The sequence below is a fragment of the Capricornis sumatraensis genome, chromosome 2 (assembly GCF_032405125.1).
Source record: "Capricornis sumatraensis isolate serow.1 chromosome 2, serow.2, whole genome shotgun sequence".
NCBI classification, from domain to species: domain Eukaryota; kingdom Metazoa; phylum Chordata; class Mammalia; order Artiodactyla; family Bovidae; genus Capricornis; species Capricornis sumatraensis.
Window position 1 is genome coordinate 55981442 of NC_091070.1, and position 26734 is coordinate 56008175.

The window sequence follows — 26734 nt, forward strand, 5'->3', positions numbered from 1 at the left end:
AAATCTCCTCACCATCCATGGGTCTCATCAACACACCTCTTTGAGCATCAGCCCGGATGCACCTTTCGTTCAGGGAATGGAGAGAAAGGCAGTGGAGAGAAGGGAGATAATTTCTGTTGCTCATTTCTCGCTCCAGGAAGTGCTTCCTCCAACCTCCCCCATCCCTGCCTCCATCGCAGTGGGATGGGAGCAAGTCTAGGGAATGGGTGTTATGCAGGAGCTCTGTGCCTTGCTCCCCTCTGGCCTCATCCCTGCACATGGCTGTGACACCAGGAAGGTGTCAAGGGGGAGGAACCAAAGAATTCTTGTGTTCCAACTGAAGAGACCATCAGGGCCTGGAGAGGTTAGTAGTGTTTCTGTTCCAAAGCTGGACTCACTGCTCTATCTCTTACTGGAGCAGAGTTATCCTTGAACAGTTTACCTGTCTTGGTCCTAGGGCAACTGAAGTGAAAATCCAAAGCTTTTTTAATAACTCAAACAGGGATGGTGCCCACTTGTAACTTTTATAGAACTGCTTCCTTTAGCAAACCAGAATGTGAAATCTGGATTTAGACAAAAGATTATATGGAGGGGGACAGCAAAAAGAGTCCAAAATAAGCTAACAGTCAGGCAACCAAGAGATGCTACCAACCTGCTAGGTACAATACCTACTAAAGTAAGAAGAGACATGAGACCCATTCCCTGTATTCAGGTCACTTTGGTTAGGAATGACTCCTCTTTTTTTTTTTTTTTTTTCCAGTACTTTAAAAAGTTTATCTGTTTGGCTGTGCCGGGTCTTAGTTGTTGGCACACAGGATCTTTCATCTTCATTACGGCATGTGGGGTCTTTAGTGGTGGCATGTGAACTCTTAGTAATGTGGGATCTAGTTCCCTGACCAGGGATTGAACCCAGGCCCCTGCATCGGAGTTGCATCGGAGTGTGGAATCTTAGCCACTGGACCACCAGGGAAGTCCCATGGCTCCTTCTTTTATATTCATCTGTTCAAATATGACTTATTTTTTAAGACTCAGCTCAGATACTGCCTTCTCCCTGAGCAGTCAGTCCCTGACTACTCTGGGCGTACAAGACCCTCTTAAGTGTGCCTGTGTGACCAGGGCTGCACACATCGGAGGCCTGCGTCCTTGGTAAAATGCTTTAGGGCATCTGTATGTCTTCCTCTGGAGCTGGGGTCTTTGACCTGGCTGCAAATGACATCATTATTCATTCTAACTTGTTCCCTACCACCATAGACAGGGAACTGCAAACTACTATTGTTTTGCCAATAGTAATAGTTTTAGCCTCACTTCCAAAAACTAGTCTGATCTGAAAAAAAATTTTATTTACAATTTCTCATATTTGTATGTCTTCATCACAGTCATTCTTACAATAAAGTCATTCTTACAGAAGTCCTAAATGGACCATCATCATGGTGGCCAGTGGTCCACAGGGACAGAAGGTGGTGCCCATCCCTGGGGTTTCCAAGGGCCAGTAGGAGGCCTTCAGGGAGCTGAGTGAAGGGGAGGAGACTTTAAGGTGGAATCGACAATGGGATCAATAGTCAATGCAGCAAAACCCTGGAATGTCTGTTAAGGAAACAGGTACAGGTTTTTACTGTCGTCATCATTTGACACTAACGAAACAGAGCAGAGGGACTGAAGATCTCCCACTACAGAGAGGCCCCAGCCGGGGCCTGGTTTTTTCACCTCCACCTGCCGTGTGCCCAGCACAGCACCGGGCCCCCCCAGGGTGAGTGGGAGGCAGAGTATCATCAGCACGGCCGCACCACTCTCCTGTAGAGGCAGCTGGCGTCAGGGAGGGAGTGAGAACCTGAGGGAAGGTTTCCCCATTGCAGGGCTGGGTCCTCAGGAGTCCCACGCGGATTAGCAAGGAGAGCGACAGTGTTGATTCTTGGCACCCTCTCCCTGGCTTTGTTTTATCTGAGCCAAGAGGTCCCAGAGCCTGGGCTGTGCTGAGCAGGGAGAAGCAGGAGACGTGTGGCTGTTTCCACCACCCCCGTAACTCTCCGTTTTTATCAACAGTCATTGTGCTAGGTACAGTGACTTCTCTGTTCTCTCACAGAATGTGTCCAAAAAAAGCTATAGAAAGCTCTTTGAAATACAGCCCCACAGCTCTGGAGTGGTTTGTGTCGGCTTCTGATTGGCGGTTATGGGCTGAGGCCAAGAAAGCATCACTAATTCCCATTGCTAGGTCCTGAGGGTCGTCCCTGCTGTCATTCGATCAGCATCAGTCCGGCATGCTAATGGCAAGGCTGGATGCCATGCCAGGCTCCAGAGCAGTCAGGCATCTCACGCAGACAGCAAATGTCTGAATCCCCATCGAGTCCCCCGTAACTCTGCCTAGCATCGCTACTACAAGTTCTGACAGTAGACGAGAGATTTCCAGAGGGAGAGGGAGAGGGGAAAAGACATGCTAAAGAAACCTGTCACCTAGGCAGGGAGCTGCAAACTCCTGTTGCTTTGCTAACAGTAATGCTTTTAACCTCACTTCCAAAACCTCACTTTAGATGCACTAAACAGAATACCCCATGCTGTCACAATGAGAGTGAGAACCAAAGGTTCTCTGAACTGCAAGGTTCCAGCCAGGAGAGGGTGGTGGGGGTCTCCTTCTCAGTCATGGGACAGACTGATATCCACAGGGCTCTTAGGTCGACAGGAAGAGAATGAAGGAGTTAAGTTGTCTCAGAAACTGTCTGTGTCACTTGGCAGGGAAGACCATGAAGGATCTTTGTTAACATTCCATTATTTCTGGTCCATGAATACCATGATGCCAGCCCCTGCACAAGTAACTTCCCGTTTTCATAGTCTGAAAATATATTGTAATTCAGCCATGACTTGACATCCTTCAAGTCAGAGAAGTAGGTAGGTCCCAATTCAAGGTTGACAGGAGGCTCACCACAAAGGCAGCAGAAATGAAATTTGGGCAAAAGAGACAAAGATCTTCAACCATTCTGCTTCTGTCCATTTCCTCTGTATACAAAAGCAGCTGAGGTCATCTTAGAATTCGCGTCTCCTCTAGGAGAGAGAGGCAATAACACATTTTCAAGGAACAGCCTAATTATTTATAAAATCTGTAGAGTACAAAACAGAATTATGCCCCTGACAGGAGGTTGTGTTGGGCTTAATATTCTGTCCTCCTCACACTTCACAGCTTGACATGCAACTTCTGATTTCAATATGATTTCTTTTCTTCTTTTTGAAATATTTATTTTTTAATTTATTTGGCTGTGTCAGGTCCTAGTTGTAGCACATGGGATCTTCATTGCATCATGCAGGATCTTTCCTTGTGGGGCAAGAAGACTCAGTAGTTGCAGCATGAAGGCTTCGCTGGCCCGAGGCATGTGGGATCCTAGTTCCCTGAGCAGGGCTCAAACCCATGTCTCCTGCATTTCAAGGAGGACCCTAACCACTGAACCACCAAGAAAAGCCCTCCAATCTGATTTCAAAGTGAGACTTTTCCAGATCTAATGTGTCTTCTCTCTTGCTAAGTTCTGTTTAATTAGTGCATCTGATCTGAAGGACAAGACTTGGAAAGTGGCTTACTATACTGCAAATAATATTTCTTGTTTTCTTTTTGTCTCTGACACCTTGATCCTTCCTGTTCCCTGGCTCCTCCCCAACCCTCAGTTGTAAGGTCAGACTAAAGGTTTTGTCATAGCAAAAGGAAATTGAACAAGCCCTTCTCCGAGGAAAGAAATGGAGCCTCAAAAACAAAGCTTCAGCAGAGACCACACGTTCTCGTCTGCAGGCGTGGACAAGAAGCAGATTTCCAGACCCTTGAAGCCACACTCGCATGAACCCCTGGATGAAAGCGTTTTCCAGCCAGTAACAGCCCCAGCAGGTAGTACAGTTTGTGCCCCCAGAATCCAGACCACTGGAAGGCCATGCACATGAAGCAGATAGCTTAGAGTTCCTGCCTCCTTGGCGAGTTCTTCCCATCCACACTCCCGCTGGGGGTGGTGGCATGACAGAAGGATGGTAGGGTCCCCCCAAGGGTCTAAAGTGTTTGTGGGTTGATCTCCAGAAAACCCTCAGGTATGTCAAGTGTCCAGGGAGCCACAGCAGTTGGCGTCCAAAGCCAAGTCCTCCCTTGGATGTGCCTGGGTGTGCCAGGGCCTCAGGCATGGGCCTCAATCTCCTGCTTGATGGCTGGTTTGTAGATGACTCCTTTGTTGGCACCTTTTTTGCTACTGAAGCAACAAGAACATACGAATTTTGTTAGTCAAAGAGGAAAGAGAGGAAAGAATGAGTCAGCTATGGAATGAGGCAAGTCAAACTCTTCTCTTGGAAACCTTTTTCAAGTTCCATTGGTCTTGGGAGGAAATGCCCCCCCAATAGCCACTAACCAAAATGGAAACTGTTCATTTTTCAACTGTTCTCTTTCAACACCTGATGATACTAGACCTGCATTTTGATGACGGTCTCTTTACCATGCTGCTTCAGATCTCTGATTCCAGTAGGGTTTCTGACAACCTTTTATGTTTTTTCATACCAGGAAAAATAGGTTATTTTAGGCAATAAGAACATGAGCAAAGGGCATCAGTGTGAGTGAGAAATCAAAATTCTCCTCAATTTTCTTTTTGGGTTTAGAGAAGAAAAACTGGATGAAAAGATCTTAGAAAGAAGCAGTCTTGGTGCTTGTGTTTAGGCACATGGGGCCGCCCCTCCAAAATCAAGAGGTTTGTCCAAGGTCTTAGCAGTGGGAGCCAGGCTGGCAGACACGCCTCCAGCCCTGAGCACCGTGATCTGCCAGCATCAGCCGCTCGTGCCAAGGCCTCGACCGGTGGTGTTTTGGAGGTGGCACTCCAAGGATAAGCTGCTATATGTGGCACAGCTCCTCATTATGCACCCTGCCTTCCCAGACAGATCAATTCTCATGGACACAGAGCCACCCACTCCCATTTCAAACCCAAACCAGCTCACCTCTTTCTCCTTCTGAAAAGCCAAATGGATACCACCAGGACAATACAGATGCCAAGACCACAGGCCAGGGCCACAGAGAGGACGATGCCTGGGGAGGGGTAATGCACACACGTTACAACCCCTCCTTCCCTTCATCTCGTCCCCGTGTGTGCCGTCAGGTGACAGCTGCAGGGTCATCCACAGAAAGGTGTCACTTCCCCGCCTCTGTTCTCAAGTTCTGGTCTCTGGCTGAGCAGGACTGGCTGGAGTACTCACAGGGGCCATTTGCAAATTGTAGTGACTGTTCAGCAGGGGTTCTCAAACTTGCACCAGCATCATCTGAAGAACTTGTTTCAAATGTATACTCTTTTTGAGCCCAAGCTTCAGAGTCTGATTCAGTCTGGAATTTGGCCCAGGAATCTGCATTTTTACCAAACACCTCTAGCTTATGCTGATGTATTGATAAGTGGTCCATGAACCACACTTTGAGAAACCCTGGGCTACATAATACAAAGTTACTCTATTTTGCCTTGCTGGATTCAAGGCCCATTGAGATGCCTCTTCATCAGCTCTGACCTCAAGTTCTATTGCACAGTCCTAAGCAGTCCCAAACAGCCAGGGCCCATTGCCAAGGTCAACTGGCTGGTCACCCAACCTCCATATACTGGCTTTGGCCTAGTTTTTAGGCACTGCTTTCCCACCCTGGCCAACAGAAGGTCTTGGATAGGCTCTTTGAATGTACACATGCTATAAAGTGATTAGGTCTTTCATTAGAGGAGCATTTGATTGGCAGCTCATCTTTGAATCAGAGAGCGACTTGAGGGTAAGACACACAGTGAGGAGGGGCCTAGCAGTCAGAGTGACAGCACAGAGAAGCAGAGAGGATGAGCTGAAGTCTCAGAGGCCCAGATCACACCGAGAATCACAGCGATCACCCAGCTGCAACATGCACGGCCGGCCGGCCACATACCCGGACTCAGTCCTGTGCAGGGAAGGTCTGGCACTTCGGAGGGGAGAGGAAAATATTGGAAGTTAACCGAGGCAAACCATGGCAGATTTGACCAGTGTGTTGATTGACGCACTCCCTTTGGTTGGTTGGAGGTACGGGGCTAATGCAGCCCTTCTGGGGATGCCCCCTCTTGGCTCAGGTGAAGGGAATTGCCCACCCAGGGAACTCACACCATGAACCCTCCCCCCATGCTCCTTTATCATTGCAGTCTCTGTACTCAGGTAAGACTTCAGCTTTTCATCCAATGTGGCCAACTTGAAAGGTGAGCAAGGGTAAGAATCAGAGTCTATCTGGGTAGGCTCTTATCTGCTTCCCTGGCACCCACCTCTCGTCCTCAGCAAATAACTTTCTAGGTGCTGGCTGGCTCGGGCTGGCAGAGCTTGGTTAGAACCTGTTACCAGACTTCCACATCCATCCCCATCCAGTGTTATTGTGGTTTTGTTTTGTTTTCACTTTGGTTCCACTGGACAAACTGGAGAAACCCATCCACCATACCAGCCTCCCTTCTCTGGTATGTGGAACCAGAGGACTGTGTCCTCTTCCATGAGTTATTGTTGGGGATGAATGGGGTGAGTTAGAGGTCTTCAGTGGGGCTGAAATTGTGCCCAGCGATCTAAGGAGAAGGCTTATAGTCAGCCTGCTAAGGACCTCCCCAGGGAGGGCCATGGGTGAATCCATTCTCACGGGTAATACAGAGGAGCCCAGTCACGAAGCCCCCAGGTTACCCCAGCTGCTTGCAGGCTCTCAGAACTACTCCTCCTCCCAGTCATACCCTCCATCTACAAAAAGTCTGCTTACACAGACCTGCTTATCCACTGGTTTTCTGATCTCTAGAAACTTCTAGCTTACATGTGTGCTTGGTGTGGGGGTGGGTATTCTAGTTCACACTGGAGGCTGGAGTTGTACAGATGGTAGCCACCCAGCCAGACACTCCGGAGAGCCTGTGCCCACAGGGCCTCCTGAGGTGGCAGAGACCCGACCAAGTATGAGATGCCAGCAGAGGGCCAGGGACCGCCTCCCCCTGGGGCACCTGACACCCGAGGAACCAGACCTAAGACTGGAGAGTGAGGTCTTGCTCACCCCTTCTCCTGCCATCTGGCCCCGTCAAGTCTGGCTGATTCTCCTGGAGCTATCAGCCCCATCTTCTTTCCCTACTATCTTCTTCCACAATCTCATACTGAGTCTGTAACCTCATTGGTCCAAGCCTGGGCTCTAGGAGCCCTTGGTCTGGCTTCCTGGGTGGCCCCAGGCTGTTGTAAGGATGACTGGAGCAGATATGGTTAGGAGCCATCCACAAAGAACAGGGTGGCCTGTTCTCTTGGCTCTTGCCAGCCACCACTGGCAGCCCACAGCCTCTTGGGTGGCAAAGAACATGGCTCCGCTGGCCTGATCCCTGCCCTGAACACAAGGACCAGTCTGTGGCTTGGGGAGACCCTCAGGACATGAGTCTCCCCCTGGGGAGGGTGTCAAGTGTTTATACAGCATATGCTCTGTTCTCTACATGGCCTATGGCTTCTGCACACTATAATTTGGTGTTTTGTTTTGTTTAAGGTACCTAAAAGTACCTCTGTTCTCTACATGGCCTGTGGCCTCTGCACACTATAATTTGGTGTTTTTGTTTTGTTTAAGGTACCTAAGGTAACCTAAAGGATTTTGAATCCTACTAAAACCTAAGAGTTTGGATAGCTGGTCATCATGAAACTCTATGAAATGCTGAGGTTGCATTGAAACATCCTGGTGATCTTGCATCAGAGAGTTGGTCAGTGGGCTGTTTCATCATGGGTGATTAGATTCTATTGCCCCCATTTTGGTTTTGGTTGTATGATGAGCTCTGATCACTGATCCTATTGGGAGAATGGGATATTCCAGTTAATAAGATAACTGGAGCCATCATTGAGCCTAAATATAGATTACCAATTTTTAAATAACTGTTATATAATATAGGCTAACACCAAAACACTACCAGGCATGATGTGACCTTCCTTGATTTTGGAGCACCTACAGAACCTTGGAGGTGTTTAGAGCATCAGTTGGAGAATATTCAGAAGTTTAGGTGTACCAGATAATAGAAATATCTAGGAGTGCTGCTCAGAAGAGAGTCCACTGTAAAAAGCTCTGTCTTTATTGTGGTACGGGCATCTCAAATTCTTAACATTATTGAGATCTGGTTACCTCATTTTTGCATAGTGTCCAGCCCTGGGCCACAAGCCCTGCCTGATATTTTATCGGGGATATTTGACCTTCACTGTCTTCTCTTCTTGGTGAAGGAAATGGCAACCCACTCCAGTATTCGTGCCTAGAGAATCCTGTGGACAGAGGAGCCTGGGGGCTGCTGTCCATAGGGTCGCACAGAGTCAGACACGACTGAAGCGACTTAGCACGCATAGCACGCATGCAAAGGTAACCAAGGCCTCCGGGATCTTAAAAACAACCACCACTGAAAAGAACCCCAACTGGTCATGGGTTTTTTTTTTTTCCCAATCCTTTCTGATGAAATGCACTTTTATTCTTTGTTCCTAAAGCTCCAGATGCTTGTGGGACCAAACTAGTTCTTGCCATGTAAGATGGTTACTAGTACGCCTGATCACTTGGTTAAGCTGTCCAAACTGGATGTTTCTAAAATTGTCACTTTCGCAGTCACCTCGAAGATCGTGAGAGCCAGGCAGGTCCCCGGACAGCTGAGAGCCCATCTCCAGGGCTGGAGGAGGCGCCCCCAGGCCATGGTCTTAGGGAGCAGAGCAAAGCCTCCAGAAGCAAGGCTCCAGGCGTGAGGCTTTTCTCAAGAGCACGTGACCCACCTGGGGGGCTGTTCTGGAAGGACAGTCTGATTTTCCTGCGTCACTGAGCAGTGTCCTTAGCTGTTTTACGCCCTATAAACAATAGCTTAATTTAATCCAGGGCTCTAAGGTGTGTTCCTTGCTTCTGGATGACGACTGGTTAGGGCCTAAGTTGCCTCTCCTCGGAAACAGTGAAACAAGACCAAGCAGGTGGAAGATGAGGAAATCCCCAGATTCTGGGATAGAGGCTTCACAGCCAAGTGTTTGATGGCAGCAAAAACAAAGCAGTTTGACTGAGCAAGTGAAGCATGTAAGCCACTTGGGAAGAGAAGTGGTGGCGAGGGCAGCACCTGGTAGGAATTCTGCCTGCCAGGAAGCCCAGGAAGCCCAGGACAGGACGGTGATGTTGGATGCTCTCCCCTGCAGGTAAGACAGCACCAAGCCTCAGGGAGCCAGGCTCCTCTGTGGAACTGGATGCAGCATAAGGCTTAGGTCCCAGTAGAGGCAGAAGTCAGAGCATCTGATAACTGCAGGGCAAGCATGCATGCATGCCAAGTCGCTTCAGTCGTGTCTGATTCTTTGCAACCCTGTAGACTGTAGCCCGCCACAAGGGGAAGTCACAAAAGGCGCCAGGAGAACTGATGGGAGACTGGAAAACTAGCACCCAGTGAGAGAAGCCGAACCTGCAGTAATGCCCAAGAATGGGCATCAAAGATGGTGCAGGGAGGGGCAGAGACTCATTTGCAGATTGATTAAACAAATAAATGGTTTCTGAATGGCGAATGAGACAGGGAGTTCCCACAGAAGAACGGACAGGAAGAACAAGACACGCTGGTTGATGGCAATGGCCCACGAGAGCCACAGGATGAGAATGCAGTAAAGGGGCTCCTGAGCTGGGAGAAGGGTTGCACACGGTACAGACATGGGAGAGCCGCCTGCTCTCCAGACAGGGCTCTGGTATGAGTCAGGGCAAGCAGAGGTGGGACAGTACTACACACAGAAGGAATCACACAGATATGGAAGAACCCCAGTGCCACATGCCTCACTGGGGAAGGTTCAGACCCCCGAGATCGACATGCTGCTCGCCACAGGGTACAACTACCTGTTCTGGCTGGCTCAGGAGCTGCGTCTTCCACTGGTATCTTGCTGGACCGAGAGAGGCTGGTCAACTGCATGTGAGGTCTTCTGGAGCCTCAAGTGCACACTCAGAAAAGTCCAGCAGGAGGAACAAACACCTCCTGTGTACAGCTCAAAGTTCCTGGAACAAGTCTAGCAATTTCTAGGTGTATTTGCAATTCTGCTTATTCAAACAGAATTTTGAATAAAAAGGAATACAGTCCTTTTCAAAGTATTAAAGTATGGGCTGTTGTGGTAGGTGACATGTTCTATAGTGATTACATATGTACACATTACATATGTCTTTAGCAGGTGCCAGTCTTATGAAAGAGGCAGGGAGCATTTGGGTTTAGCAGGGATTTGAGAGTTTAAATATATAAAATCCAGTTTCAGCTGGTAAATCCTTATTATCATGCTTAATATAAGTCATAGACTCAAGCAACTGAAATGCTGGTCCTCTCTTTGGAGGATGTTCTGTTAAGTAAAAGAAGATGCCCTCTATAACCACAGAGCATAACATCTTAAAAGGATATATTTTACTGGAGTTTTTTCTTAACACAATGGAACCTATTAAATAACTTCTACAAATAAGTCTGCCCAAAGGAGACCACCAGATTACACGAGGGAACTGGCTTTCTATGACCCACGTTAGGGTCTGAGGGCTTTGCCTTCCAGATGACAGGAATGCTGGCCCAGAAGAGAGGGCCATGTTGCTCTGAGGGGCCTAAACCCTGGCACAATGGGCATGGGTTACAATGCAGCGCCAGGCGCTTCGTGCTCTCTGCCGCCTGTGGTGGGTCAGGCTGTCTGGGCCGCAGGATTGACTAGTACTGGGACCTCTCATCCCCGTCAGGTCAGAGGCGGACAGAAGGCCAGACAGCGTCTGTCAGCAACTCCCTCCCAGGCCTCTGACGCTTGACAGCTGCCTTCTGTCTTTACATGTTCCTCAACAAGCAGATTGATTTCAATGCTGTTGGCAAATTGACAGCAAAGCAAAATAAGACTTCCTAAACTAAAACTTGACAGCCAGTCAGGCTTCTGTTCAGATGGTTCTGTGGAGAAGTCACTGGCGGGGAAGGGGAAGGGAGCTGAGTCGGCTCCATCCTTTCAAACTTGCAATGAGCACCAAGCACAAAAAGCGTGTAAGACGCCCATCGTCCCTGCTCTAGGGGCTTGTGGTCTATGGATAATGTAGCTTTTTTTTTTTGTACATGATAATAGATCATTACTCTGTGTTATGCCAAGAACTGTAACAGAGGTATAGAGAGCTATAACTGTGTTCTGGCCACACAGAAGCAGGAAACTGTAGGTCCTCCTCAGGGGAATGGGGAAGGATGGCAGGATATGATTAGAGTTGGGTCCTGACAGAGTTTTCCAGGTGGGAGAGGTGCAAGGGCATCCCAGACTGAGGGGCCCGTGTGTGAAAAAGTCTGTAGCGTGCACACGTGAAGCACCTACCATGTTGCAGAAGACCCCACAGGGCAGTATGGGGGAGGCAAGGGAGACACCCTGGAAGGCTCAGCTGATGCTGGACCATGAATGGTGGTCCCAGGTTTCTGCCTGACCCCTTTTCCTCCTGTCTGGGCCAGAGGCTTGTTGGAAGTGAAGAGAACATCCCTGGCGAGGTGTTCTCTTCTCCACCGTGGAAGAGAAACGTGGGGCCGATGTGGGGCGTACTCAGTAACACATGGCGTGATGAGGTGTGACTAGGACTCCATTTCTCAGCACATTCGATGCTTATTCCTGACTGTTCAGACCCTGTATGTGTGGAGGGGGATTCGTAGGTGGGAATTCTTCTGGTCTTTCATTTGGTTACTGGGAAGAATTGATAGTTTTTCATCTAATAGAGTTTATTTATAAATAGGAACCTTTAGAGACACAAGGTCGATAACCACAAAGCATACATTCTGGTCTCAAAAAATTAGATAATTAGCCATCTTAGCTTTGTAAGATTTTTTTTCACTCTCTCTCTTTAAAACAGTTTATGAAATTACCCAGGTCCCTGAGGATCAAGCAGATTCTAACCATGCTACTCTACAGCTTGGCTGAGCATGAAAGCCCTACCCCCTCGACCGCCTGGCTGTCTTGTCTAAGGTTCGCCTCAGCTGGGCTGTGAGGTATGGGACATGCACTAGCTCAGCTCAAACCCACTAAAGACATGATTATAGAAACTTTTTGGCTCCCTCTTGTCCTTCGAGTTTCCCTTGCCCTGACACGTTGAGAACAGACCCTGATAACATCAGTATTTGGGTTTAATCGGTCTGGCTTTACTACCCTGTGGGCCCAGTGTTGATGTCCTCAGCCGGGAAGTTTCTCAGAACCAAGACTTGGGCCCCTGGGCTGTATAACTCTGCCTCGGCCATCTTCCTTCCTCACACTGGGCATCTGACTCCTGTGAGATCTGGATGCTCTCAGGATGGGTTTTCTCCAAGACCCCACCTTGAGGACATGAGTCTTGTCGCCCGGCCTCAGCTCAAGACTTCATTTGTGCCACCTGGAAGAGGCACTTTTTTTTAAGAGCTGAAAAACAATGCCCTGGCACGACTTTCCCTTCTCTCCAAAAAAGTGAGCATTTTAACCAAAGACAGGAAGAAACAACAAACATGAGAGAAAAAAATGCAGCAAGAAGGGACGGAGCAGAATGAGGAGGGGATTCAGGCTGCTGCCTCAGAGGCATCTGGACCGCTGCTGGAGAGAGTTGTTTGCTTCCTTGAAGGTGAATCGTTCTATCTTATCTACATCTCTTAGCCTTGGACCTACCCAGTTATACTCAAAGTTTAAAGGAAGATGGGAAACAGGGTTAGAATAGAATGAAAACCAGGGCATGTGATTATAAAACCCTAGAATTCTGTGATCTGAGTGGGGAAAAGTCTTGGGCCTGGGAAAGTCATTGTACAAATGCCTGGGGCAGTGGTTCTCAATCGGGGCAACTTTGCCCCTCCTCCCCAGAGACACTTGACAATGTCAAGAGACATTTTGGCTGTCACAGGTGGACATGCTGCTGGTATCTAATGGGTAGAGGCCAAGGATGCTGCCCAACATCCTACAGTGCATAGGAGAGCCGCCACAACAAGATTATCCAGCTCCGAAAGTCAATATTGACATACCAAGACTAAGAAACCCTACCCTAGGGCTGTCAGAGACTCTCTACCTCTTCAGGACAGAAACCAAGTTCTGTGTTCCTTTTCCAGCATGGTTAAGGAAAAAGCAGGGTCCAGTTAAGTGATTCGGTCCCAGTTGTTCCAGTTTGGTTAAACCCTAGATTCCCCCCTCTCAAAGTCCATGTACTTTGTTTCTTACAGGATTTTCTTAACATTACTTTTCTCCTGACAGAAAACTCCAGAGTTTTCATTGTCCAACTGCATAATTCCTGTTAACTTTCAGAGAAGACCCTGAATTAAACCAGCCCCTAATTATAGACATGTCCCAGTGAAAGAGCGTGCAGACAATTTGCGTCCAAATTACTCAAGGTTCCTGCTGACAAACAAGTTCACCCCATCAACCCGAAGAGCACGTTACAGTCTTTGGCCTGCTCCACACTGGTGTGAGGAGCCTCCTGTGAAGGGCAGGTGCCCCTGGGAGGATGAGGTTTGGTTCTTCATTCTTTGGGGCTGACTCAGCCTTGCTTCTTGGGGAAACAGCCCCATTAGCTGCCCGAGTCTTTGGGACTTGAGAGGGAGGGGAGAATTCTAACCAAGTTTCTATAATCAGCCTCCGAATGAACGGGTTTGCCTTGGACAGCCATGGGTTCTCACTCCAAGGAGCGAGCCCAGCCCCGCTTCTGCGAGCAACAGCTCCAAGTGAGCTATTCAGGACAGGTGGCCCAAAGCTGCATTTGGGCTGTGATCTCCAGTGTCCTAAGCTGGAGCCCGTCTGCTTCAAGGCCCCTCAAGCTCCCCCAGCCTGCCTGGGAAGGCCTACTGAAGCGCTCTGCCACCAGCCTGACCGCACTTCCCGCTCTACAGGCGCCAGCTTAGACCTGAGCCGGTCTAAGAAGATGGCTAATTATCCCCATGTTCATTGTACACGTGGGGGTTACTTTTGGATGTCAAGTTTCTGCACGGTTTCTTCTGATCCTCTGTAACTGCCCTCACACACTGTCCCTGCAACGTAAAGTCAGGATGGGCAGTTGTTAGTATCCACTTAAAACATGTTAGCACGGAAAGGATGTTCGCTCACCTAGTCCAGCCTGTCACTTTATAGCTGAGGGAACCAAAGCCAAAGAAGGGACATTTTTTTCCCACATCATACAGCCAGGAGGAAACAAGGTGTGACCTTGAACCTGAGTCTCCCAACTGGAGGTGGGGGTGGGGAGGATGTTCCTGTCACCCTATCCTCTGAGACTTAGAGCGACTTAGTGCAAAAGAACAGAACTGACTGTTATCCTTGAATCACAAGCAAAATTCTGCCTGACCTATGTTGGCAGAGTCCCTTATCTCTAGGAAGAGTTTTATTTTATTTAAGAATTGAAGTATTTCCGTGTAACCCTTGACTACTACCCACTTCATTTAAAAGAATAGGAAAAGAGAATGTTGTAAAGTGGAACTTCCATGGAGCAACCCCTCTCCTGACCACTGAAGAGTCTACAGTGAGAAAGTGAACTTGGAGATTTGAAGAGCGTGGGCCTCTTTCCCCCTTCCCGGGGCCTCCAGCCATCTTCATGCAGATACAGAGCAAGTCAAGATGTTAAATGTCCATCTGGGGAGTTATGGTTACAGATTTAGAGGGAAGAACTGAGCTTCTGCAGCTCAGGAAGAAACCAAACTATTATGTCTCATTCAGTATAGATTCTTGGTGCCTGTGCAAGCTTCAGGGAGATGAGCCAAAAGGCGGTCCTGAAGATGCTTTCTTGTCTAACGGGCCCTGCGACATTAGACCATGAGGTGCTTGTGCTCAGACATGGGTTATGTCCAGTTTCTAAAAGAAACTCTGGACCTTGGTGGTGCTAGTGCCATGAATCACCTGGCAAGGCTAAAGATGGGCCTTGATGCCAAGAATGCCTATAAGAAGTTCAGTGTTTGATCTCATGCAAAGGGTCCTACTTGGGTGTCTCTCTCTCCTCCGTCTGTGGGAGACACCTGGACTTAATGAGGATTCTGGCCCATGTGCCTGGAGTCCCTGGCTTGTGCTTCTCTTCAAAGGCTCAAGGAAGTCAAGGTCAGTGACAGGAGACCTCAGTAAACCCACACTCAGTAGCTCCTCACACACGTGGCTCCCATGGCAGCCAGAGTGCTCTTAACCCACCTCCTAAGGGCATGAGTGACAATGCCCAAGGGCAGGGCGCCTGACTTCATATAGAACAGACATCGTGGCACCACACTGCCCACACACCACATCTCCTTACCTTGTTGGAAGGAGACGTACACCAGCCTCTCGTCAAACTTCTGGACCTGCCGAAAGTTGTTGACCATCTCTCTGGGGGACGGGTCATCCATGTGCGTGCAGTACAGGTCTGTCTCCAACTTCATCAGCTGTAGGGAAAGAGCAGAAACACCTCCTGAAGGCAGAGTGATGCCCCCTTGCCTGACCTCAAGGGAAAGAACAGCCAGATCTCACCTCTGAGGCCTGGTAGGAGACCCCTGAGAAGGTGGTGGGAGAGCTGAAAGCTCCCCCTGCCCTGCAGGTGTCTGAATAATGGCCCATGTGTCTTCCCACTTCCCGGGGCCACCGGGAGGGTGTGGGCTCTGACACCGGGAGGTGTCAGCTCCTGATGGCATGTGAAATCTGCCCTGCAGGGAGCGAAACCTGGGGCGTCAAAAGGCTCCCTCGCCTCCCAAAGAGACTGCATTCCTCTCCTGAGCCTCATTCAGAGCCCAGTCTAATTAGAGGAGCCTGGGGCTTAGTCTGATGGTCCCATCAAAAGGAACAGAAAAAGGCAGGCAAGAACCTCACAGGTCATCTGACTACTAGTTTCATGGTATTTTCGTGCACACACATAGATTACATAACTGTTTCCAAGGCATTTTCTGGGTTAAAACATTACTGCCTCCTCAGTCATTTCCTCTCTTGATTCATCATGACTTTATTCCTGTCTGCCTATTTGCTGTCGTTTATTGAGGTTACTCAGGTAGTCCATAGTAAAAAGGGAGCAGCAGCAATGAGAGCTGTGCTGGGCTCATGAAGGCGGTGGGGCTGTGAGCCAGCAGGCAGACCCGCCTCCTGGGCAATTTGACGAATTTGAGCTGTGGAGCAGAGACACGAGCAGTGACTTGGAACTCAGCTCCACCTTGGGCCTTTGCTGTGTCACTCACCAGCTGGTGACCCCAAAGTCGCCTTGATTCTCTAACCCTCACTTTCATCACCTAAGAAATGAGAGGGTTAGAGATGATTGCTATGGATTCCATTCCCCAGTTTTGCACTAGCCTAAGCTTCTTGAGGGTTTCCCAGGTGGCCAGTGGTGAAGAACCTGCCTATCAATGAAGGAGACATAAGCGACGTGGGTTTGATCCCTGTGTCAGGGAGATCCCCTAGAGGAGGAAATGGCAACCCACTCCAGTATTCTTGTCTGGCGAATCCCGTGGATAGAGGAGCCTGGTTGGGCTACAGTCCATGAGGTCACAAAGAGTCAGATGTGACTCACCAGGCACACACTCGCATGAGCTTGAAGGCAGAGACCCTCACTTCCTTATCGCTGCACTCCCCACCTTCTGGGTTTGTTAAACCATCTAACCTGATCCTGTCTATTCCACCCCAGGTGAGCCATGCGCTTTCCTGTCTGGGAGGTGAACACTCTCCACTGGGGGGACAGGTTAGGGAACACAGCTTAACAACTCATATTTAAAGAACTGTGGAGATAGAGCCATTCTCCCCACTTGACAGCTCTGCTTTTGAAGCTCAGCCTGTGATTTCCAAAGCACTTCCAGGCCCCTGTGGTATGTGGAGAGGTTTTGAATAGCTACCAATGAAACTCTGAGTGAGGTAGTCAGATCGTCGATTATGATACAGGCGGTGCAGGGTCCGAGGTACCACGTGGTCTACGACAAGGAAGAGCGCGACAGTTACCTGCTCCTGGGAAATTTGCACAGGGTTCCGGAACACTGTCCAGAGCACAGTGGGGTAGCAGGGAGGTGTAGTCAGGGATCCCCTGTAGCGGTAGTACTCTTCAGGCCTCTCTGGCAGCAGCTCTTCTATGCTGAAACCCGGAATGAACACTTCTTGGTCTGGAGAGACATGTTGGGGTACAAGGTCACCTTCCTCCCCAAGGCAGAGGTACAGCTGAGCCTATGACAGCCTAGGAATGTGAACTAGCCCCATTCTGAGCCACCTGTTTCCAGGACCTGGTCACAGACAGTACCTTTCCCCTGCCTGCATTCTTTTTCAGGTCACCCAAGAGCAAATACGCTGTTCTCCAGCAGAGGGTAAGTAATAAGGACCCCTCACCTTTGTACTTTACAGCTTTAAGGTGATCGAAGATCTTGTCATATGCTGGATTGGAGGAGCCCACCTGCAACAGAGATGGGGCAAGTTAAACAGAGACAGAATTCAGTAGGCTGAGCGTGGCCTGACAGTTGTGAATGGAAGAGCTCTGCTGGGGGTGTATGATCACCACTGCTGAGATCCTCCCTGAAGGATACACTTGACCAGGACAGCCATGATGCTTCACCAGGCCGTTAGGGGGTTGGTGTGATGGTCCTGCCCTCTTACATCTCAGGACATCCTATTTCCAGCTCAAGGCACTAAGGGTTGATTATCCCAGGGCAAGAGTTATAGCTTGTGCTCCTGATCGTCTGTGACCTTGAAGGCCACAAATTACATGTTCTCTAATCAGGACTTAAGGGAGCTTTAGTGAATGCCAGCCAAGTCAGGCAAGTAAGCACGTGGAGAAACGACATATGCGCTGTCTCACTGGGGGAAACAGTGCAAGCGAATCAGGAGGTAGTCCCATTTTCTGGGATTCAGAAAATAACTTATTCCAGAGCCCAGATGAAAGATGGAGCTTGGATACTGGGAACTGTATCAGGGGTTCAGGCATCTGGATGGGGCAGCAGTGAATGAGTCCCCTACCCCCACAGGTCTGTGTAACCAGGCAATTCCATGTTTGAACAGTAGGACTGGGGATTAGGACTGAGTTTTCCAGCATCACCTACGACATGCCCCTTTCTGCTGTCCAGCCACAGAAAGTGCTGCCTCTAGGCCAAGAGAGAAGGAACCCTATGGGAGAATACCCCCTGCTCTAGAGTCAAGACACAGCTGAAATGGGACAGGTGTGCGTGGAACCCAATGCTGAGTCTGACATCCTCCTGACTTTAAAGCTCACATAAAGTCCTTCTCAACATCTCTTACCTCTATGAGAACAGCTACGACCGCGAGGCCTTCTGGCTTGTCCTTGGCGACGCTGTCATTGGGGTACCGGTCCGAGTTGTAATAGACAACATGCAGCTGCAGTGGGAGAGATGAGACGAGCTGCTGTCCATCAGGGATAGCCACAAGTGGGAAACTTTCATTTTTACAGGAGACTGGGATCCAAAAGGAGGGACCTCCACCTCCAGCTAGATTAGGCCTCAGACCCTCACCTCGTGGCCACTCCAGCTTTCTCTTTTCCCTCAGTTCTCTAGACTACACACTCCACCATGGCAGTCTGTCCATCTTGTTCCTCATTGTATGCCAGTGTCTAACTTAGTGCCTGAAACATAACCAGGTACACAGCAGATCCTGAAACAAATGGGCTTTTTTACCAGCTGCGAAAACACCTGGATACTTTGGAGCACTTCTCTCTTGTCATTTTTCCTACTTTTTCTGGAACCTGGGGCAAAATGGTCCCACGTGATTCGCCCAACCTCAGCCTGGCCACACTGTACTTGGAACTGAAGGCTGAGACAGTAAACCTCCAACTGTAAGTTCATCGCATCTGTAGCTAGAGCAGGACATGCGTTGACCTCTTAGGTGGAGACAGTCACAGCATGGCTTTTATAAAGGTTTTATCAGTCATATTTGAAGAGACCAAGCAACAGAAATGTTACTCTATGAATGTAGACTCCAAAATACCACTTTAAACTCATTTTTTTCCCCAAAAGTAGCAATTACTTGTCATGATGAAAGTGAAGAAAAGAGATGTTTTTGAGAAATGTTGGGGTTAAAAAATCTAGGTAAACTGTGATGAGTGATGCTGATAATGGGGGAGGTTATGCATGTTGCTGGGGGCAAAGAGTATATGGGAAATCTCTGTACTTCCTCTCCGTTTTTCTAAATGCTTTAGAACCTTAAATGCTCTAAAAAAAAGTTTAAAAAAAAACAGTCTAGGAATCATCAAGACATTATTATGACAAGCTCTGAAAAGGTTTTCTGGTTGTTTTTCTTTGATGTGGACCATTTTTTAAGTCTTGAATTTGCTCCAGTTTTGCTTCTGTTGTTTTATGTTCTGGTTTTCTGGTCACGAGGCATGTGGGATTTTAGCTTCCCATCCAGGATGGAACCAACACCTCCAGCATTGGAAAGCGAAATCTTAACCCCTGGACCGCCAGGGAAGTCTCAGACAATTTAATCTGATTTTTAATCCTCAAGGTGGCATCACCGGTCCTCAAAAAAACTGTGTTAGTAGATGACCTCGCTATATATGATCTCATGTATTTTTGTTGACTCTTTGCCTCTTGAGACCATAACACACTGAGATTTTATCTCTTTTCTTCATTAATCTCTTTTTCCATCTTCAGTTCAGTTCAGTCACTCAGTCGTGTCTGATTCTTTGCGACCCCATGAACTGCAGCATACCAGGCCTCCCTGTCCATCACCAACTCCCAGGGTCCACCCAAACCCATGTCCATTGAGTCGATGATGCCATCCAACCATCTCATCCTCTGTCATCCCCTTCTCCTCCTGCCCTCAATCTTTCCCAGCATCAGAGTCCTTTCCAATGACTCAGCTCTTCATATCAGGTGGCCAAAGTATTGGAGCTTCAGCTTCAACATCAGTCCTTCCAATGAACACCCAGGACTGATCTCCTTTAGGATGGACTGGTTGGATCTTCTTGCAGTCCATGGGACTCTCAAGAGTCTTCTCCAACACCACAGTTCAAAAGCATCAATTCTTCGGCATTCAGCTTTCTTCACAGTCCAACTCTCACATCCATACTTGACCACTGGAAAACTACAGCCTTGACTAGATGGACCTTTGTTGGCAAAGTAGTGTCTCTGCTTTTTAATACGCTGTCTAGGTTGGTCATAACTTTCCTTCCAAGGAGTAAGCATCTTTTCATTTCATGGCTGCAGTCACCATCTGCAGTGATTTTGGAGCCCAGAAAAATAAAGTCAGCCACTGTTTCCACTGATTCCCCATCTATTTCCCATAAGTGATGGGACCAGATGCCATGATCTTAGTTTTCTGGATGTTGAGCTTTAAGGCAACTTTTTCAGTCTCCTCTTTCACTTTCATCAAGAGACTCTTTAGTTCTTCTTCACTTTCTGCCATAGCGTGGTGTCATCTCCATATCTGAGGTTATTGATATTTCTCCCAGCAATCTTGATTCCAGCTTGTGCTTCCTCCAGCCCAGTGTTTCTCATGATGTACTCTGCATATAAGTTAAATAAGCAAGGTAACAATATACAGCCTTGACGTACTCCTTTTCCTATTTGGAACCAGTCTCTAGTTCATGTCCAGTTCTAACTGTTGCTTCCTGACCTGCATACAGATTTCTCAAGAGGCAGGTCAGATTGGTATTCCCATCTCTTTCAGAATTTTCCACAGTTTATTGTGATCCACACAGTCAAAGGCTTTGGCATAGTCAATAAAGCAGAAATAGATGTTTTTCTGGAACTCTTTTGCTTTTTCGATGATCCATCTTATGTGATTATAAATAGAATTCAAGCATATTTTAATAAATACAGCTCAATGTTCCCCACTTTTCAAGTGGCCTTTTCTAATGGAAAAAATTAATCCCATTAGTTCTTCTTTTCATTGGTCCCCTATGAAGGATTTCTTATGGGCTCCTGCTTCCTCATCTTTACCCCCAAAAGATGTAGCCTCTGCACTGCCCCACACCATCCTGTCCTGGCACTCCTTTACGAAATGGTGCAGAGCTCTATGTAGCTACAACCCCAAAGGTCCCATATCCCTGTTTCTTTTTACTGCTGACCGTTGAGCTTGTGTTCAGTTTTAGCACTTTTCTCACTTGTTCAGATGAAATCAAGAGGAGGTGAAGACTAATACAAACAGAAAGTGTTCCCCGAGGAGAGGATTGAGAGAGGCTTATCTTTTTTAATGTTACTTTTATTTTATGTATTTATTTAGCCACACTGCCCAGCATGAGGGATCATATTTCCTCAACCAGGGATTGAACCCACACCCCCTGCATTGGAAGCTCAGACTCAAAGCACCAGGGAAGTTCTCACCAGAGTCTTCATATATAAACTCAATCCAGAAAAACTGTTACACTTTCAAGGGCCCTCCATAAAGAATTTTTTTGAACCCTCCCTGGTGGCTAAGAGGTTGAAGCATCTGCCTCTAATGCGGGAGACCTGGGTTTGATCCCTGGGTCGGGAAGATCCCCTGGAGTAGGAAATGACAACCCACTCCAGTATTCTTGCCTGGAGAATCCCATGGATGGAGGAGCCTGGTGGGCTACAGTCCATGGGGTTGCAAAGAGTCAGACACGACTGAGCGACTTCACTTCCATAAAGAATCTGCCATTTTAGGGTCACCTTCCCTGGTGGCTCAGGTGGTAAAGAATCTGCCTGCAATGTAGCAGACCTGGCTTCAATCCCTAGGTCAGGAAGATCCCCTAGAGAAGGGAATGGCAACCCACTCCATATTCTTGCCTGGAGAATCTCATGGATAGAGGAAGGAGCCTGGTGAGTCACAAAGAGTGGGACATGACTGAGTGACTAACACTTTCACTTTCACTGATTCTTTTTTCTGTATTATTGATATTAATGGTCCATCTTCACCATGCTCTTGGTCTCATGATGTGGCTTAATAGCAGAAAATACAGTGACTATTTTTAAGTGCCTAAATCCTCTCACCCTATACCCTAGCTCCTTTACTCCCCTTGGGAAAATAGAGGCTTCCTCATTGCAATTAGGCTGAAAGAAACAAAGTCCTGGAGGTTCAGAGATGGATCTGGTCTGAAATACATGCAGCTCCAGTAGGGCCATCCTATTAGGCCAGAGTTACAGCCCCTCCACCTCTTATAACTCTAATTAGACTAAAATCTTAAGCAGTTCAGCATTTAAGAACAGAGAATGCTTGTGTCAATATTTATCATGGGCTCCATTGGCTGACCAGTAGAATTTATCTCCTTGTATTTCTTGCCCTGTAAACATTCAGAATCACACCCCCAAGTGCAATCCCAGTCGAGCTCTGAAATGGAGCCACTCAGCCACCCTGCACCCCCACCCTCCACTGCACGCTTGTAGTGCAGGAGCAAAGCTCTCGCTCCTCTTCCTGTTGTCTTTGGTATTTGGGGGCAGCACCTCCAGGCAACATAGCACAGCACTGCGGTGATGTCCCAAGCTATCCTCAGTGAGTCTCTGCTTGCCATGATGCCCTGTGTGTTACAATGCCAGTCATCCCTTGATTTGTGGCTAGGTAGAAAAGAGTGACCCTGAACCCAGGTCCCCAAGCTCCAAGCACAGCCCATGCCCAGGGAAAGGAAAGATTGGGTGTAAACAGGAAAGACCCATGTAAACAGCATGATGTGTGACGAAAGCTAAGAAGTTGGGGGAGCGTTTAGCCCAGTATGACTCGGCATGGGATGGGTCAGCCAGACACCTGGTGGGGTCTTAATCTGTGTGCACAGAAGGGTGATGTCTAGAAAAGGGGCATGTGTGTCCCCCATGCCACCGTGGGAGCCCTGCCTCTGGAGAAGCATCACCCAGTAAAGGACTTGGAGGCTAAGTCAGCAAGTTCAGGAAAGGAAGGGAAGCGGGCCTCCACAGATGAGCTGCAGCGTGGCTGGAGCGGCTCTGCCTCCCTGTGCTGTCGGCAGAGCTGGGGTGGGTGTGCAGAGCATGAAGGCCACCCCCCACCCCACCCGCCATGCTCCGGTCTTGTCTGCACACCAGCCAAGTGGGAGAGTGCCAGACCACCCACCGCCAGGAATCCCCTGCCAGTTGGGCCACCCCACTCACCTCGGCGGCAAAGTGCTTCCCGCCGACAGTGTGCTCGGAGCCATGAGGGTCGTTCTTGTCGCCCCAGTGCAGGTGCAGCTGCGAGGCATTGTAGCGGGCCCCGAGGCCCCGGACCTGCATGTCCTTGGGCAGTTTCACCTTCACTGCAGGGAGAGGAGGGGCAGTCTTCAGAGCCCTGGCCAGCTGGGTGCTGCCTGAGAGCAGGTTGGCATCACCTGCCCAGGGCCCAGACAGGGGCAGGGGGATGCAGCGAGGTGGGGACCAGAGAGGTGTGGCTCAGAAACCTGGGCTCTTTCTCTGAGAATGTCCCCCTTCCACAAAGCAATTCCAGTGGCGGCAGGCAGCACCTTCTTGGTTCCCCTTGGGAAATGATGGCAGGAGCTAATTTAGCCAACAGATGGATGTTTGTTTACATATCCATGTATTACACACTTGGCCATGATGATGGAACCTACAGTGAAGTATCTGCCAAGCTGAGAATTATATAACAACAACAACAATAATTGCTATTCATGAAGCTTCTCTCTATTCTGGATCTTAACATACAGAATCTCTAGTCTTTACAGTACCTGTCAATACGCCCATTTTCCAGATGAAACCTCAAGATTTTAAAATTCTTATCCATAGTCTCGTGACTCATATGTAGTCAAGCCAGGTTTCAAACTCAGATTGGTCTGACTCCTGGGCGAGCCCCCCAGTGAACTGTGTGACCCCTTGAGTCATTCATGAGGACCCAGAATTCACTCTCATACCATATCAATAGGTCAAGGGGCTCAAGCCTTTCCCCACCCCACCCCCATCCCACCCCAAGAGATGTGCTGCTTCTAAGAGGTATTTTCCCAGCAGAACCACCTGAGCCCAGGGCCTGCAGCATCTCCTGCAGAGAGTGGCCCAAGGATCCCTCAAGGGCTCCTCTCTGCTCTCCTTCCTGGGTGCCTGATCAGAATGCACACCCCAACCCCCACCCAGCAGACTCAAGAGGCCAGGGAGCCAGGGGAAGCCCAGCCACCGCTGCAGGTCTCCGCGTCGCTCCCTCACCTGAGTGGCCATTGTTGGTGAGGACAAATTGCGGACTGGCAGACTGGTTGTAGCCTTGGAAGGCCAGGGGCCTGAGGCTGGCGTTGTACCGCAGGATGTCATCGTGCAGGTCTATCGGGGACTGCAGCAGGCCCCCACAGGAAGGGTAGGTCTTGGACCAGCTCTTCTCCCCGTCAGGACCTGGAAGGGGAGGTTCAAGCCCGTGACTTAATCAGTTTTCCACTAGAGCTGTTTCCTCACCTTCTAATTCTGTGTGCAGTACAGTTATTCCTTTTCTATTCTTAATCCCCAGAGGTATGCTCTTCAGGGTCCAGGGACCCCAGCCTACAGAGTCAGGGCATGCAAACATCTCCAGATGGTTTGCTTTTGAAGTAATGTGGGGAGAGAGGGGCCAGAGCAGTCCCATGGCAGGGACTCCACTTTTTTCTGTAATTGTTCATATTTCAACCCGGTGCACATCCGTTCCGCAAGAAGACCTCATGACTCTCAGCAATTTAGCATCTGTATATTGAACACCTACTATGAGCAGGAGTTACTCTGGGTCTTGGGGCCACCCATGCTTGCATTCTAGTAGAGAATAATTTTTTTTTTTAATTTTTTGTGTTTTAGAAGCAAAGGAAATTAGTTTTTTCTTACTTTTTTTTAAAGTTCAGTTTAAAATCTCAGGTTCTCTTCCCTTTGGTACTTTTAAAAATTGATGTATTTGTTTTTGTCATTGTTCAGTCACAGTCGTGTCCAACTCTTTGCGACCCCATGGACTATAGCCCGGCTTCCCTGTCCTTCACTGTCTCCCAGAGTTTGCTAAAACTCATGTCCACTGAGTTGATGATGCCATCCAACTATCTTATCCTCTGGCACCCCCTTCTCCTCCTGCCTTCAATCTTTCCCAGAATCAGGGTCTTTTCCATTGAGTTGTCTCTTTGCCAACTCAGGTGGCCAAAGTATTGGAGCTTCAGCATCAGTCCTTCCAGTGAATATTCAGGGTTGATTTCCTTTAGGATCGACTGGTTTGATGTATAGTTATTGTACAATATTATATGTTACAGGTGTACAATATAGTGATTCACAATTTTTAAAGGTTATACTCCATTTAAAATTATTATAAAATATAGGCTATAGTCCCCTTGTTGTACAATATCTTTGTAACTTGTCTTATACCTAATAGTTTGTACCTCTTACTCCCCTACCCCTCTTGCCCTGGTCCCCTCCCCTCTTCTAGCAAGGAAGAATTTATTTAATCCACTAGAATGTCCCACGTTGGAAAAATTGGTGTCTGACTGACTACAACTCCAGGTAGGTCTTTGAGGCTGGTAATCTAGACTATGACCTTCCTGATAGGAAACCCTTGAGGACATTGATTCTGAATACCCAGGTCTAGAGTAAGTAAAAACCCTGCAACCTGATAGGGAAACTTGAAAGATAGCAAGTAATCACAGAACTAAATGCAGTGTTTACACTGGGGAAAAGAATGACAATATTACAAGCTAATTATCACCATCTAATTGACAAACTAGCAGTGAGGAGGAACAGACTTAACAAATAAACCCTCCAGGGCTCAGGCTTCTCGCTAACTACCAGGTAATAGTCCTTCCCCTGGAAATGAAAATAAACAATCCAGTCCCATGCAGATGAAATTTCTGACTCCCACAGGGAAAAGTCTTTCAAGAATGTCAGGCTGTGTTTAAAAGATTATCTCCCATGGTAATTAAATGGATTTTCAAGCTGAGGTTTCTCCAGAAAAGCGAATAACTGGCAGGTCATGGCTCGTTGGAGTGGAACAGTTGTGCCCTGTGGGCTCTCTAGGAGTTGGGAATCAAGGTTTGCCACCTGGAGTTCATTCATCAGTATTTCAGCACAAGGAAAGATGTACTGAGATGGAGTTGGGGGAAGGAGCACCACTTCTTCTGGGCACTCTTCCACAGACCACAGCGTTGTTTCAAGAGAGAGAGGGAGAGGGAGATTGTGTGTGTGTGTGCGCGTGCTCGCTTCACAGAATCCCCGTCCCTGACTACCTAGTTCTCTAACTGGAGAGTAGGGAGAGTCAGAAGCGAAACTTGATGCCCACGTTCATTTAAAATGCTATGAGCAGGGACTTCGCTAATGGTCCAGTGGCTAAGACTCCACACTTCCAATGCGGGAGCCCCAGGTTCAATCCCTGGTCAGGGTACTAGATCCAACATGCTGCAAGTAAGAGTTTTCCACATGCGCCAACTAAAACAATCCTACATGCTGCAGCTGAGAATTCCAGTGCTGCAAGATCCTGCATTCCACAACCAAGACCAGGTGCAGCCAAATAAACAAACAAATATTTTAAATAAAGCTGTCAACCCCAGAACTCTATAACCAGTGAAAATAAGTATTATCAGATAAAACTAGAGAATTTGTGACCAGCAGAAATACGCTGTAAGAAATGTGAATGAAAGCTCTTTAGGCTTTAAGGGAAATTATCCCAGAAGAAACTTGGAGCTTCAGGAGGCACGAGAGAGCACTGGAAAGAGTAAATAAATAGAGAAAAAAAAATTTCTTTTAGATGCTATGAGGATTTGGCCCTATGTCTGGACACACACAGCAGAATCCTCTAATTTTTCAGGCTGTCAACCTTCAGGTATCAGTTCAGTTCAGTTCAGTCGCTCAGTCGTGTCCGACTCTTTGCGACCTTATGAATCGCAGCACCCCAGGCCTCCCTGTCCATCACCATCTCCCAGAGTTCACTCAGACTCACATGCATCGAGTCTGTGATGCCATCCAGCCGTGTCATCCTCGGTTGTCCCCTTCTCCTCCTGCCCCCAATCCCTCTCAGCATCAGAGTCTTTTCCAATGAGTCAACTCTTCCC

General features: G+C 48.3%; 1 protein-coding gene across 2 annotated transcripts in view; it reads right to left on the bottom strand.

The window, feature by feature from the left end:
• Positions 1-4114: 4114 nt before the first annotated feature.
• CA12 (carbonic anhydrase 12) overlaps positions 4115-26734 on the bottom strand; it is a 62205-nt gene continuing 39585 nt past the window's right edge. Inside the window, exons 3-10 of one of the 2 annotated variants that reach the window (XM_068966272.1) lie at positions 23901-24080; positions 22863-23005; positions 18085-18180; positions 17182-17245; positions 16804-16961; positions 15146-15272; positions 4921-5008; positions 4115-4184 (exon numbers count right to left, since the gene is read on the bottom strand). In XM_068966272.1, the coding sequence (XP_068822373.1) occupies positions 4115-4184; positions 4921-5008; positions 15146-15272; positions 16804-16961; positions 17182-17245; positions 18085-18180; positions 22863-23005; positions 23901-24080 (926 nt within the window). Of the gene's footprint in view, positions 4188-4920; positions 5009-15145; positions 15273-16803; positions 16962-17181; positions 17246-18084; positions 18181-22862; positions 23006-23900; positions 24081-26734 lie in introns of both variants that reach the window. The other variant, XM_068966271.1, reaches the window with a different exon arrangement.